At 42.0% G+C, this 14597-nt stretch overlaps 1 protein-coding gene across 1 annotated transcript in view; it reads right to left on the reverse strand.

The window, feature by feature from the left end:
* Positions 1-1646: 1646 nt before the first annotated feature.
* pigg (phosphatidylinositol glycan anchor biosynthesis class G (EMM blood group)) overlaps positions 1647-14597 on the reverse strand; it is a 45949-nt gene continuing 32998 nt past the window's right edge. The window contains exons 11-13 of the mRNA XM_068740374.1: positions 8651-8960; positions 6538-6701; positions 1647-1994 (exon numbers count right to left, since the gene is read on the reverse strand). Of these exons, the coding sequence (XP_068596475.1) occupies positions 1778-1994; positions 6538-6701; positions 8651-8960 (691 nt within the window). The 3' untranslated portion in view covers positions 1647-1777. The remainder of the gene's footprint in view (positions 1995-6537; positions 6702-8650; positions 8961-14597) is intronic.

Raw genomic sequence — 14597 nt, forward strand, 5'->3', positions numbered from 1 at the left:
TGAGCTGGTTTGCTCTTTGGGTTCCATACTCTTATTAGCTTGGATGACAGCCAGCTTTACTTTGGGGGGGGGGGGTTTCAGAATAACGAAGGAAAAGATGGAGTGCGAAGTTAGTGAAGTTCAAGTCTGCAGAGGGCTGCCACGCCAAGATTATTATAGCACTCCTGCATCCGAACTGTGCAGGAGCTGAAAAAGGAGAAAGTAAAGGGACTCCTGCTCCTATAGAATACATTTACCAACATCCAAACACAAGGATTGTGTTCCTCTTGTTTTAAAAATAGAGACGATGGGACAACAGAACTGAACGTGTGCTCATCTTTTCATATCCCGCCTCAGTAGGAAGCTGAATATACCATAGAATGCACGGGAGTATTTTAACGTTGGTCTGCGTCTTATCACATTTCCAACACGCTAGCCTCAGAGACGTCGTAACGAACAAACCCAGAGCTGAGAATGCACTGAAATAAAATCAGTTGAATAAAAAAAAAGGAACAGCGTGTCTGGTGTTCTTGATGAGCTGCAGAACTCTGACATTACATGCAGGAGAAAGTCTCTACAAGACATTGAATGCTCGGCTGAATTAACAGACTCTAAGTTGGAAACGGAGAATATAACCCTAAGAACAAACCATAAAATACGTGACATTTCTGGTGCTTTTTTTTGGGATGAATAATAATAATATCAGTGAGATATATGGAGCGTTTTGTCCAAAACGTTCCCGGTGAAGAGAGAACGTAACGGCTAAGCAGCGTATTGGACGCGTTTTCCCACTCATGGTCCCTGTCCAGATCTCTTCTGACAGAAATGTTGGGCAGATAACTCAACTAGAAATCTACAGCTATTTTAACAGCAGAAAGTTTGACCTGTCACAGCGAGGAAAAGCCCAAATGTTACTTATTAGAGAAGTTATTGACTGGTGGAAGTTTAATTTATTACAGGGAGGAGACTCACACAGCTCCTGTTTTCTGAGCTCATTATTGCCCTGCATGCATTTCGAGGAGACAAATACAGGATTAATCTGGAGCTTCACAGATGTTTACTTTGCAGAGGTGATCAAAAGTCTTCATGGAGGATAAACCTGCGCAGCGCGTTGCATGTAATCAAGGTCGCTTACGACCGAGGCATCGAGACTTTCACATTTGGCAGCGTCTGTCTCTCTCTCTGTCTCTCAGCAGCGACGAATAGACATGAGTCAGAGAAGCCAGGAGACTCGTTAGCTTAATGAAAAGCATCCTGAATCTGTGGAGCTAAATGGAATTCACCCAACACTTAATTTCAACACCCGTATTGTCTTTACTGTGACACAACAGAATTCTTTTTAGGAAAACTTTGCCCAGACTTTGAGTAACGGAAACATTCCCTTGCCAAAGTTGGGACTTCATATTCACACTACCCACATCACCATGTTTCACCATGTAATGTCAAAGTGATGGAATTATTCATGTCGCAAAAAATCCCCCAACAAACATCACTGTTGCAGCTTACGCTAGATCTGTCCCCAAGGCCATCTGTTCAGAGGAAAATAAAAATGTTCCCGACAAATAGGTTCCCCTCAGAAAGAATGAAATATTTAAATAGAGTGCTCAAAAATACATCATAAGTGAATCTCAGCGTTCTGTCCGGAAGAAGAGCCTTTCTGAAGCAGCTAATCACGTATTGTTGGTAGATGTGAGGGTACGCACTCTGGTGTGCACCAGTCCGTCTCAGACTGAGGACACCGTGTCCGACCTTTAGCGTGAAGGAGTCCCCCGAAGGAAGGCGTGGCGTCTCGGGCTTCCTACGACTTGCTGTGGCTCTGGTCCATTGTGTTGAAGAAGAGACACACTCCTGCAGTCAGCAGCAGGTGCATGGACTCGTACAGCAGTTTGGGGGAGAAGACGCTCCATATGAAGAGATGGTACCGCAGGACAGTCACCAGGACGATATAGGCTGCAGCCGGCACCGACCTCAGCAGGGCCAAACAATAGCAGCCGTGGCCGACTGCAACCGGACTCCTGAACAGAACAAAGGATTCATTAGAAGCGAGGAAAGACCTGCAGAGAGCAAAGTGTGTGTGGAGTCTGCATTGAAAAGCAGGAAAGACGCGGTGTGGAGCAGCAAAGCAAAAGTTTCTATGTGAAATCAAAGTCATCCTAAGATGCCTCGTGTTTTATGAGACTGCAGATTGATGGCTGATTCAAAGTGGAGGCTGCATTTTCACATTCTGGAGGTTTTACCTTACACATGTACCCGGGAGAAGCGTCTGATCCACTTCTCTCCTCATAACAATGTGGATGGCTAGCAAATTCGGATAAAGACGTTAACGACTCTAACCCCCCCTAATGGGAGGGATTAGGAGATGATGATTTAAAACGCGGATACATGAAAACTTGTGTAAATGTACACTGGACTGTGAAACATATGTATAGAAGCACAAGGATGTTCAATCAAACAGAGTCCCAGCTGAGGTGGAGGAAACTCCAGCCCTGTCCCAAAACAAGAGGAGTAGGAAACATGGGAAGGAGTAGGAGGCATGGGAAGGAGTAGGAAGCATGGTAAGGAGTAGGAAGCATGGGAAGGAGTAGGAAGCATGGGAAGGAGTAGGATGCATGGGAAGGGGTCGGAAGGATGGGAATGAGTAGGAAGCATGGGAAGGAGTAGGCGGCATGGGAAGGAGTAGGAGGCATGGGAAGGAGTAGAAAGGATGGGAAGGAGTAGGAGGCTTGGAAAGGAGCAGGATGCATGGGAAGGGGTCGGAAGGATGGGAATGAGTAGGAGGCTTGGGAATGAGTAGGAAGCATGGGAAGGAGTAGGAAGCATGGGAAGGAGTAGGAGGCTTGGGAATGAGTAGGAAGCATGGGAAGGAGTAGGAGGCTTGGGAAGGAGTAGGAGGCTTGGGAAGGAGTAGGATGCATGGGAAGGAGTAGGAAGGATGGGAAGGAGTAGGAGGCTTGGGAAGGAGTAGGAGGCATGGGAAGGAGTAGGAGGCTTGGGGAGGAGTAGGAGGCTTGGGAAGGAGTAGGAAGGATGGGAAGGAGTAGGAGGCATGGGAAGGAGCCCAGCATGGAGGTGGAATATTAATCAGAGTGCACCTAAAAAACACACATTGTGTGGATTTCTATGAAGAGCGCCTCAAAATTTGATGAATCATCAATAATGCAGTAATTCATGACTGTGGCACTCAGGAAGTCAGAATGTTGCATGTTACAAACTTTAAAACTACACTTGTGTGCAGTTCTTGTATGACAAGTACTATATTATAAAAGTTAGGTTTAACATTATTACTATTATTTTATGATGAGTGACACGACTGGGGGCAGCTTGATGAAGAGAGACTCTGGCCTGAGAGAAAAGTTTACTTTTAGATTTATAAAGCAAACTGTAAATCAAGTTCTCAAATAATATATCTAAATGATCTAGTGTATAGTTACGCTGTAATAAATAGAAGACTCAACCCCAGTGAAAAGAAAGGAAGGAATTACCGGTAACTATTTCAAGATAGATGCTGATGATTCGGATCTGACAGCGCTGCTCCTGTTCAATACACAGGACGTACTCTGCCGAGGCATTACTGGACTTGAGTGGATGATTTTAACCTTTTTTTTTTTATATATCCAGACATGAGCCAGGTAATATGTTAAAGCTGGGATGTCTGTGTAAGTTCTAAGTCATCCAGGTCATGGTAAATCACAAAGGGCAAAAAGGAAGAATTAACGACTTGTTCAAGTTAGATCAAAGACGTTTCGCCTCTCATCCAAGAGGCTTCTTCAGTTCTGAGAGACTCGGCGAGAGTTTATATACTCCTGTTGGAGCAGAAAGCAAAGAAACAAAGAAGGGACCGAAACCACCAAGGCAATCAGACTCCCCACGGGAATTAGCATTTCCTTTATGAATGCTTATGCTCGCACCTAGGTGTGGTTGGGGGCTGTGTATTTTGGGGATATACTGCATTGTGTATTGCTGATATATGGTGCCTTAATCCTCCTCCTCGGTTCAGGGATGGTTTCTCCAGTTTGATAAAAATGTCTTCTTTAACTCCTCTCTCTCACACCACCTGTCCTCCCTGGCTAAAACCAGGGAAGGGGTTAAAACTTGGACTTTGCCTGATTGCATGTAAGGCTCTTATGGCGGTCTTTGTCAAAGCGGTCTTGTCTTAAGATGAAGAGAAATAAACTTCTGTATAATACCTTCTTGACTTGGAGGTAGTCTAAACTTTATGAAATGACCCTTGGTTTACGGAAAAAATAAATTTCTAGCCAGCACCGCCAATCAGAGTAGAGACTAATTATTGGCAAAACCTCGAACATTTTTAATGGAGCTTAAGTTTATTTCTGTACCTTACCTTAAAGACCTACTAAAACAGCCAAATGCAACCTCTCCTGTTGGCTACCAGGATATGCAGCCAGTCTGCAAAAAATCCTGCCAGCGACTTAATTCTCTCAGCGGGGATGTGTGACATCTATGGCAGCTTCTCTAATTCACAGCTTTATAAATACATTAGGTGCTGAGGAAGCGTAGCACAACGTTACCTTGATGCCATTTATCTGGTAGGTGATTAGTGTTAGAGGTTTCCATAACACTCATCGGTTCTTTTATTCCGTTCAGAGGTGTGCAATCAATGAAGGGAGTATTTGTAAAGTTTAGCGTTTAATAAAACATTTCAGGAACAAGTTGGAAATTCAGCGGTGAAGGTTCGACTAACGGTTTTCAGAAGAGCACACTGTAAAATGTAGATTTATACGTATAAAGCATCTGCTGAGGGAGACCCCAACACTGGAAATACACCTTAACACATACACAGGAACATTTATCCCTCAGCCAACGCAGCTTCTTGACTATCAACACGGCGAGAAAAAGTTCAGCCTATTTCTAAAGGCTTCAACGACGAAAACGAAGCAGCGCTGAGTTCCTGTGATTGGCCGGTCTGGAAGGGTCAGAGAAATTAAGAACATTAAAACAATGAAACAAGAGTTTGCTTTGAGCAGAAAGCGGGTGTGTCGAGCGAGGTATTGATCAGAGTCCATTTTCCAGCACTCATCTTGTTGGTGGAGCTGCTGATGGAGCAGAGTGAACTCTAAATGGCCTGCTGCGAACGAAGCCCTTTAAAAGGATCGTCCGTCACGAGGCTCGAGTGCCGGAGAAGCTTCTGCGGAAAACACCACACGATGAATGATAACAGAAAGATAGTCATGGGATGCAACTTCAGGGGACGTCAGTGAGCAAAGGCTAGAGTCCCACAGCGACCTCTAGAGGCCGCACTGCTCACTGCAGAATTCAGTTTGAAAGCCATGGGAAGACCAACAGAGGTAAAGAGGGTCAAACCACTCTCCTCATATATTCTTAACTTTGCCTAGCTCCCTTTACTTATCATTTTTAACCCCTTCATCATCTCCTCTATTTTTTTTTAAAACATGAATTAAAAATCATGGCAGGTCCGCTGGGAGCTGAGGATCCAAATGTTGGATTGAGCAACGGATCCACGTCGTCTTCCCTTTTCTCTGCCATGAGCAGCACACAAAATGTTATGAAGAGCAGAAACTTTAATCCAGAGAATATCCGGACTACTGAAATATTAAACACATCGCAATCAAATGTGAGGACAAAGATTATTAAGGGCATAAATCATGCATGGGTACCGACACCCTCTGCAGTCTAAATTTGTTGCGACCTTTGTGCTAACGAAATTATTATTATTTTTTTTTACGTGATCAATGACTTTTCTTCACAAGGCTGGAGCCTTAGATAAATCACTGCTTGTTTGCCTCTGGCAAGGTAAAAAAACAACAACTTGTTTTACACAAACACCAACCTTTGTCTCCATTAAAAGAGCATTTTAGGTTTTGGCTCCATCAGCAGGGCAGCTGTTGTCCAGCCGCAGACCTCATCACTCAGCGTGTGCTGAGGCCTCACGCTGAGGGGGAGCTGACAGTATTGGCAGCAGCCCCACACACACACACACACACGGCAACCCAGCTACTAGTGTCTCTCAGGTTGCGATCCCACACAGGTTAGGCTATTTACATGCATCTCTCATAACCCTGCAAGCAGGTCTCGTCATTGTGATGAGAAAACCAATTAAGAGTGTGATTCCTGTGCGTCTGTGCCGTCCCTCCCACAGAGGAGATTCCGAATGAACGAGCTCAAAGACAAAACAAAGATCCAAAGGTAACCGGGATAGTGATAACGACAGCGAAGAAGGTTGAAACCAACGTAGATGTGAGTACCGGTAGCTCGCTTTAATTTAAATTCTACCCCTGGTTCCCAGCATTCCATCTGACAGACCCCTAGAACTCAATCAGATGAGTTCAAACAACCCTCCCACTGGCAGCTGTCATCTTCCAGGTGTGGATTGGAAACTGGATGCCACTTCAAACTTTACCGATAAATGAAAGTGTTTGGTTTTTTGGGATTTGTTTTTTGCTCTAACATTACTCATGGCTCTCTGCTCTCATTCTATTCTCATTGTTACACCCATTCTGACAACCGGCACCAGGTGGATGGGCGTCTCTGAAGCCAAGAGAAGCACAACACCAATTGTTAATCCTGTCTGGCGCTTACCTGTCGGTCTCCGAGCTGAGGTAGCACACGAGGTGACACGTCCAGAGCAGGGGCCCAGCGTAAGTGCTCAGGGCCGTTAAAAGGACGGCAGGAGCTTCGACGTAGCTTTCAAGCCCAACGAAGCCGACTGAAATGTCGATGGTGGCAATGTTGCTGGAATTACCCTACAGGAACGAAAAGAAAGTTGATTTTAGGCCTGCCATGGGCACAGGCTTACATCTCAGAGCTGTAAAGAGCTGGCCCTTTGCTTCAGCTTCATTAGTCTGAGCTTCTGGCAGCTTCACAGCGGTTTGTATTTTCTAGTCTGAGGCCGGAGAAGCATGCACGGCTTCCTGTATGAAGCTGGACTCTCGTTAGACACACACAGGATCATGCATGTGCATGACTATGATTCTATTTCTGCCGCGTTTCATCGTGGAACCGATTTACTGTACGGAACAAGTCAAATAAGTCTTCAGCAGAGGTGAAAATATGAACCTTTTCTAAGCTGGTTTTCTTCTTCAGATGTTTCACCTCCTGCTTTAGAGCAACTTGCACTGCTTACAATACAATTAGGATTTATTGACCACAATCTAAAGGGAACTTACTCCCAAAAACATCAGACGTATCACATTACATTTAAAATTTACTGTGACTGCTCTAAAAAAAAAAACCTCAATTGGCAGCGGTGATGGATGACTTCCTCATGATTGCTTTTTTTCCCTTCCCCAATGGAAGGCTAAATGAAAACTAAATTCACCTCCATGGGGTGACGAGCCCCTACAGACGTGGCAACATTTGCACAAACCGGTTCATTTCAGAAAGACAAACACTCTGTGCTACGGACCACCTGGTTTTGGGACAGTGACAAACACAAAGACGACCCACTGAGGTGTCTGACTCATCCGTCACACCAAGCGATCAGATGGAGACAGCCCAAACGTCTCCCGTGAGACCGATGATTCATCATGTGATGTGATTTTACTCTGTGACACCAGCTGTGTCTGCACCTGAAGTTATCTGGACTATCTCCCATAATGCTCTTGTACTTTTCCGAGTTTGGCTGCCATAAAACCAGGACACTGAAAACAGCAGCATTCAGCCAGACCTCCTGACAAAAAAATAATAAAATAATTTACATTATGAAACCGAAACTCTCATGCTATGACTCAATTTGGAAACCAGGGCATACTGATCAGCTGAAACTGAACTTGTCTGGATCAAAGCATCAATGCCTCAAGATGGATGGAATTTCAGAGTTATCTAACAATCTAACCAAATATCTGTCCTGGATGGAGGTGAAACCAAAAGGACCATCATCGAACATCCCCAGGAAAAGAACCAAGTCATTTCATGTACATGGAGGTAGTTTAAAACTACACTAACACATCCTTTGCTCAGAAATGCCTGTAAATCAGACGCGTGCGGCTTTCTAGCCAACAACACTGTCTACTCCTAAGTTGTCCATTTAAGTTACTTTCATACGTAGTCGTATTCCCATTCTAGATGTGCCTCCACACCTGACAGTGAAGTTATATACCTCAACTTATAGCACATGCATCCGCCTCAAAAGCTGCAACAGCGAAACGCCAAACATTTCATCAACAACAAATATAGCAGCAGAAAATGGAGGCTGCGATAAAACAATGTCAGTGTTTGGAGCGTTTCATTCACTTTTTTTCCTTTCAGTTGTTTGACTATGCAAACACCGAAACTACCAAATGAAGGATTCAAGTCTCTTCTTTCATTGGAAAAAAAAAAGTACAGCTCCTACCATTATGGACGTTGAAGAGAGGCAGAATTCAATGCTAGGGTTGGCAGTGAATGTTTGGATTATTAAAATAAAAACGTGTTGATACATTAATGGCATTGATTGAGTTAATAAAAAAAAAAAAGAAGCTATATAAATAAAGTTTTATCATTTTGAAGATATGCTGACTTATACTTCTAAGCTCATTTTCAGGCTATACTGTAAGAGAGGACACGCCAATATTTTTTAAAATGAGTGTTTTGATTTTATCCCCGCTGATGCCATTACAGACTTTAGTTAATAATTAGAGTCTGCTTTCCAACACGCAGCAGGACTTTACAAAATGGGAGTTGAAATGTGATTGCCACTGTTAGTGATGCTCACCTGGAAGTAGAAGAAGGCCTGACCAAACCAGTAATGCATGATGGTGGTTTGGGCTGCATCATAGTGAAGCTTTCTCCAGATGAACCGAGCCATGAAAGTCTGGATCAACAGGCAGCAGCATAACACAGGCAGGTTGTGAGCCCGGAACAACAGCGAAAACAGCAAAACCAAGCCGCTGTAAATCTCCCATAATCCCCTGCTCTTCAATTTGGCATCTGCAGTGATGATCTGGGAGCGCAAGAGATCCTTGGTGCCCGTGAAGAGGATGCCCAAAACAAAGACGTACACAAAGCGTGCCTCCACTGTTCCCCTGAAAGAGAAAGAATACAGAAAGCCTTTTGTCTTTGTAGTAATCAGTATTGATTTTCTTTATTTATAAAAAAAAAAACCCACTTTATAATATTCAAGTAATTGTGGTTACTGAGCCCATCCTTGCATTTCAGCAGGTAAATATCCAGATATAGGATTTGGGACACAAGGATATTTCTCATGAGGACATGAGAAAAGAAAATATTTTTTCATTAACATTTATTTGACAGCTCCACCTGCATTTGAACATGAACATGAACACTCAACAGACTTAAAACCATAATTTCAATAACTCAAATGCAATGGAGCATGAGGTCCCTACAAAATCTCGTCGAAGACAAATACAACAATTAAACAGGCTCACACTGCATTTGGGATATTGACATTCTCCTAATGGAAATTTTGATAAAAGCAATGTTAAAAGGTAAATTCAAAACCATGAGTGCAGCAGTAGCAGCAGATATAAATAATGACAATGTCAACGCTCAAAACAGCACAGATTCCACAGATTTACTGAGCTTATAATTACTTGACTTCATATTCTTGTAAAAGCATTTGCATTCCTGCTGCTCATTCTGCTACCGTACTTTTATTAGTATGCAGTGCATCAACCCGATATTAGAACGCAGCGCAGAGCACAGCTCCACCGAGGCCCACCAGTCAAGAAACAGCACGGCATCATCGAGCAGAGAGTTCCAGGTTTGCCTTCTATCGCCTCATACAATTAAAGTCTGAAAAATGTCTTTGATTGGGAAGAAGACTGTTTTGCTAATTCTTTTTTTATTTGCATATATTCCGTGGTGTTTGATGTCATGCAAAGTCACGATCCAATCAGATTTCACCTTTGTCCCTTCAGCATTTGGTAAAAGAAGAGCGAAAGCACTTACCTGTACTAAAAACATGACAAGACATTTTCACACAACCTTTCAAAAAAATAAAATATATATAATAATTTTGAATTCTAGTCAGGTTTTAAACAAATGTGATCCTCATCTCACAGAATGCCAAATGCTGATTTGACTCACTTAAGGTGAATTTAAGCTTTCTTCCATTTTTGTGAGTGTCTCATAATAATTATATAAAATCAAATTAAAAACAATATAAGACAAAGGCACCACGAGTACACATAAAATTACAGTTAGTAAAGTACACAAAGATTTGATAAAATAACACAAAATGTTTTCCCATATATAAAGCAGCAGAAAAACGACTTGCCCAGTTGAAAAGATACCCCACACATTTTTTGACTTGCCCCTAAAGAAGATTACGAGGGGCAGAGGTCCACTTTGTTCATCTGGGAAATGGGACACCAGCCGCATCATCAATAGGAAAGATGAGACATTTACACTGGCAAACGAAGATAGCAGTCGGGCCACTCACTTACACAGCAGGTTGGCGGCTGATTTTCTGTTTGAAATCGGATCAGATACTCAGTTTGCTCAGGTGAAAATAAAACGAGAATCAATTACACCTTCATGTGCATCTATATTAATCCGATTCTTAAAATCTTGAACATTGTGACTACGCATTATCAGTCTGCAGGGACTGTCTTGACCTCATCGTTTTGACTCTGCATCCGGAAACACTTCATTTGAAGGACTGTCTGAAAGGGCGAGACAATCACTACCCTCAATTGGCAAAGAAACAAGACACGAGACACAAAACAGAGGGGCAGGGGCAAAAATCTACAGGTACCATTTTGTACTTTTCATCCGTTTACATATCAAGAAAATAATCGTGCCTTGTTTGATACGTCCTCATCTGGCAACATTTAATAAAGACAGAGTTTGCTTCTTTATTACATCCCATTTTAAAGCTTTGCGACATTTGCCATTTAATTATTACCCGAGGATAACTTCTTTATCTTTGTCCATGAAAGTTAGAATCAGATTCTAATTTAATCAAATATTTTTTTTTTAATTAAATCTAACCTTAATCCCAACAGAAAATGGCTGCCCTCAGGATTCTTGCAATTTTGAGAAAAATATAATCTATCTGAATTCATCCATCTTGATGATCCACCCATTCTTGTAGACGAGACGACCTCAACCGCCTCGTTTGCGCCACTTTATCCAACTTGCGGGTCACGGGTGGAGCCTATCACAGCTGACTATGGGTGTGAGGTGGGGTACACCCCAGTAGCGTCCCCAATGCATCGCAGGGCCACACAGACAGACAGTCAGCCACATCTTGTTGTGAGGCAACAGCGCTACCCATGACACGGACTCAACTGTGCCACCCTATCCGAATAAATGTAGAAAACAAAGTACTGTAAAATGTATAAAATAAATTAAATAGTTATATTTATCCAGTGATTTGTAGTAAAAAAGTTATTTTCCATTTAACGTTAACATTTTTTTAGATGATATTTTACTCAAAATTTCTGCATTTACACATTTATCATTCAAATACTGAGAAAAGAAGTGCAGTGGGGCCAGCCAGCTGAGCCTCACCATGCGTTGATCAATCACTCGGCTAACTGTGCTACATGCTATGCAGCGAGACCGTATTGTTGTCTGTATTATTACAGACTATTAAAACTGAAGGAAAATCAGGAAAACTTCTATAAACAAGTTATTGATGATTTTGCGCAGAAAGAGCGGCACATAGATTGTATTTATAAGTAAAGGTAAGACCATAATGTTTTTTTTTGTGTGCTACAGTCATTTATCATTTCCATGATAAATGGTTAAACTCTACTGGCTGATAAAGAGCATCAGGTGTCATCAACCTCTACAGGAGATTTTCGATGAGCACACTTTGATTAGAGTGTTTTGCCAGTTCAAAGTGGCATCTGTTCAACATCGGCCTGCATCAAACAGATGCAGTCGACAGATGCATCAAAGTGGCTGCACAGCTCTGGATCCACGTTCGCTTCCAAGTCCAAAGGTTCTGTCTTCAGGACAACGCCCAACCTTCCATCAAGCATCATGAATATCTTTCAAGCAGTAGCAGTGACAGACAAAAAGTTAAAAAAAAGAAATTTCAATGTGGAAAAAATAAATACATTGCGTCTCTTAATCTGAATAGAGTAAAATCTTGGATCACACTGGTGACATAACCTCCTCTATGGAGGTAATGATTTCGCAGGCATTGGTTTTTTGCGCCCTTATACCCATTTTTAACACGTCAAATTGTTTGTATAAAAAAAAAAAATCAACAAAGTCCCGACTTTGACTCCAGACTCATTTTCTGTCACGCTGCCAACAGACAAGCCAAACAACATAGTGGAAAACATCCTCCTGTTGCAGGTAATAATAAATGGCAGAAAACAGTTTGACTGTTCGCTGTGCTGTCTGCATCGCTGCAGTTTGAGAACCATGGGACATCCTCTTCCTACTGCTTTTTAGGTCAAGGGATTTTGTTTTAAAGTACTCCTAATGCCAAAAGGATCCGTTGTCAAGAAAGAACTACCGGTTGTAAATGGTGCCATGTTCTTTCGTCATCAATCGCGGTCACGAGGAACCTAAATCGGCAGGTTGTGCTTTTCCTTCTGGACATCAGAGACTCCTGTTGTATTAATTACCAGAGACCATAATGATTTATAACACAGAAATTCTGGCCAAAACACACATCTTTTCCTTAAGATAACATTATAAAGCATGTGCCAAGGTCCACACAGGAATGCAGGTTAGTCAAGGACAAAAGCACAAGGATGAGGATACAATAGAATATTACAACATATATTTGAGTGCTGGTAATAATATTTACTGATGTTATACACAAAGAATAAAGAACTGGGATGGGCCTTACCACAGATTTTTAAGTGAATTCTGAGTGGCATCAATATTTAACAATTAATAATGCCATTAGCTAATATAGCACTCAGTATTAACCCATTTGGGTTTGACAAAACAAAAAAACCCATATGCGATGAAACAACAACGCCACACTGAATAACCACCTCTCTAACAACAATTTAAGTCAATGCTGAACGTCGCGATGTTTCTGACGTCTGGACTTTCTGCAGCACTGTTGACTTAAACTTCATATCCGCATACACCTGGAATAATAATGACCTGTTCATGGGTGTACGTTAAACTTATTTGTAATGAAACAGGTACTGCTTGGGCCTTTCATTGTGAATGCACAGCAAAACAATGACGAGCAAACTTTCACAACAACGATTCACTGAGCATGAAACGCTTGACGACGTGTGAGGCCCTGCACCCCCACGTGTACCAAAGCACCGAATTATCGCCTTGAACGCTGGGTTTTAATGTGGTCTTATTGGTAACATGTTGTGATCTCATGTTGGTAATGAACAAAAAAAAAGAAACTGATAATTGCTAAACGGAATCCTACATGGATTCAGCTGAAGATGCAGATATTAAATATTTTATCGCTTGTTCATATCAACACTTTTACACAGTGCATCATCTATACATTAAAATATAATGATGAAGGCGCCACAACTATAGACCACAAGACATTATTTTATTCTTGGCTTGGCTTTTACTGCCAAGTCTGGCGTAAGCATCTGGCACTGTGTGTACTAATGCATTGGTATCGATCACAGATCAATCAGAAGATTTTGTTTCATGTTGATGGGGCCAAAAACTAAAAGTGACTTCCATGAATCCAGTTTTTTTTAATACCTAAATTAGTTATTGGGTAAAATATTTAAATATGTTGAATGAAGTTAGCAGGAGAGTTGGAAAGGTTTATAAATGTGTGAATCAGTGCAATTTACTCGCCGATTCATGTTTGTCTTCTTTGAATTAATAGAAAAGTAATTCAGAAAAAAATACCATTGCTACACTCACTCGCATGGCTCACACTCTTTTTGCTTTTTTGCACAAGTTGCTGATTCAATTCAGCAATTTAATAACCCAAATGTTGTGAACAGCAGTTGAATTGCAACAAGGGGCTATTGAAATTGGCAGACATGTTTTCCAGCAGCAACTTCCCGGAGTAACTAATAAATACTGTAGCTTAACACTGTGGTCCGAGGAAGCGCTGACATTTCTGTTGTCCTTTTTAAATCGATTCTACCCAACAGCAAAATGTGACAGCTGCTCAGGAAGCAGAAAGGTCGTCCTCTTATTGAAAGGTCTGTGGTTCGATCTCCGGTCCCTGCAGTCTACAAGTCCAAGTGTCCTTGAGCAAGATGCCGATGGCTGCTCCATCGTTGTGCAATGACTGTGTGAATCGTTGTAGCTCCTGGTGAGCAGGTAGTGTTTTCAGGGACGCCTCTGCGACCACAGTGTGAATGGTGCTTCGTGTTCGGTGCAGCAGATATACGTTTCACTCCGTTACATAACTTGTAACTTGCAGCAGGTCTCCAACCTAACCTCAGTAGCACCATTATTCTGTGAAAACATCAGATCTGTATTTTTTGGATGAATGACTGTTATATTATTTTAATGCAACAACAAACACAGTTAATATTTAATGTAAGCAGGGATTATCGAAACGGTCATTGTGATAGGTCTGTGGTTCCAAGGCTTCTTATTCATCGTGCCAGGTGACCGTTTTCTGGCTATTTCATTGTGCTGCCTGTTTTTTTTCTCCTCACAGCTGACAACTTTAGAACACAGGAGGGCCCACTGGTAACTATTAGACCAATGCAAACGATGTAAACAGTGAATAAATGTTGGTGCGGTTCAAAGCCTGTGCTGTGCTGCAAAATGAGAGG

This window comes from Brachionichthys hirsutus, chromosome 6, assembly GCF_040956055.1.
Source record: "Brachionichthys hirsutus isolate HB-005 chromosome 6, CSIRO-AGI_Bhir_v1, whole genome shotgun sequence".
NCBI classification, from domain to species: Eukaryota; Metazoa; Chordata; class Actinopteri; order Lophiiformes; family Brachionichthyidae; genus Brachionichthys; species Brachionichthys hirsutus.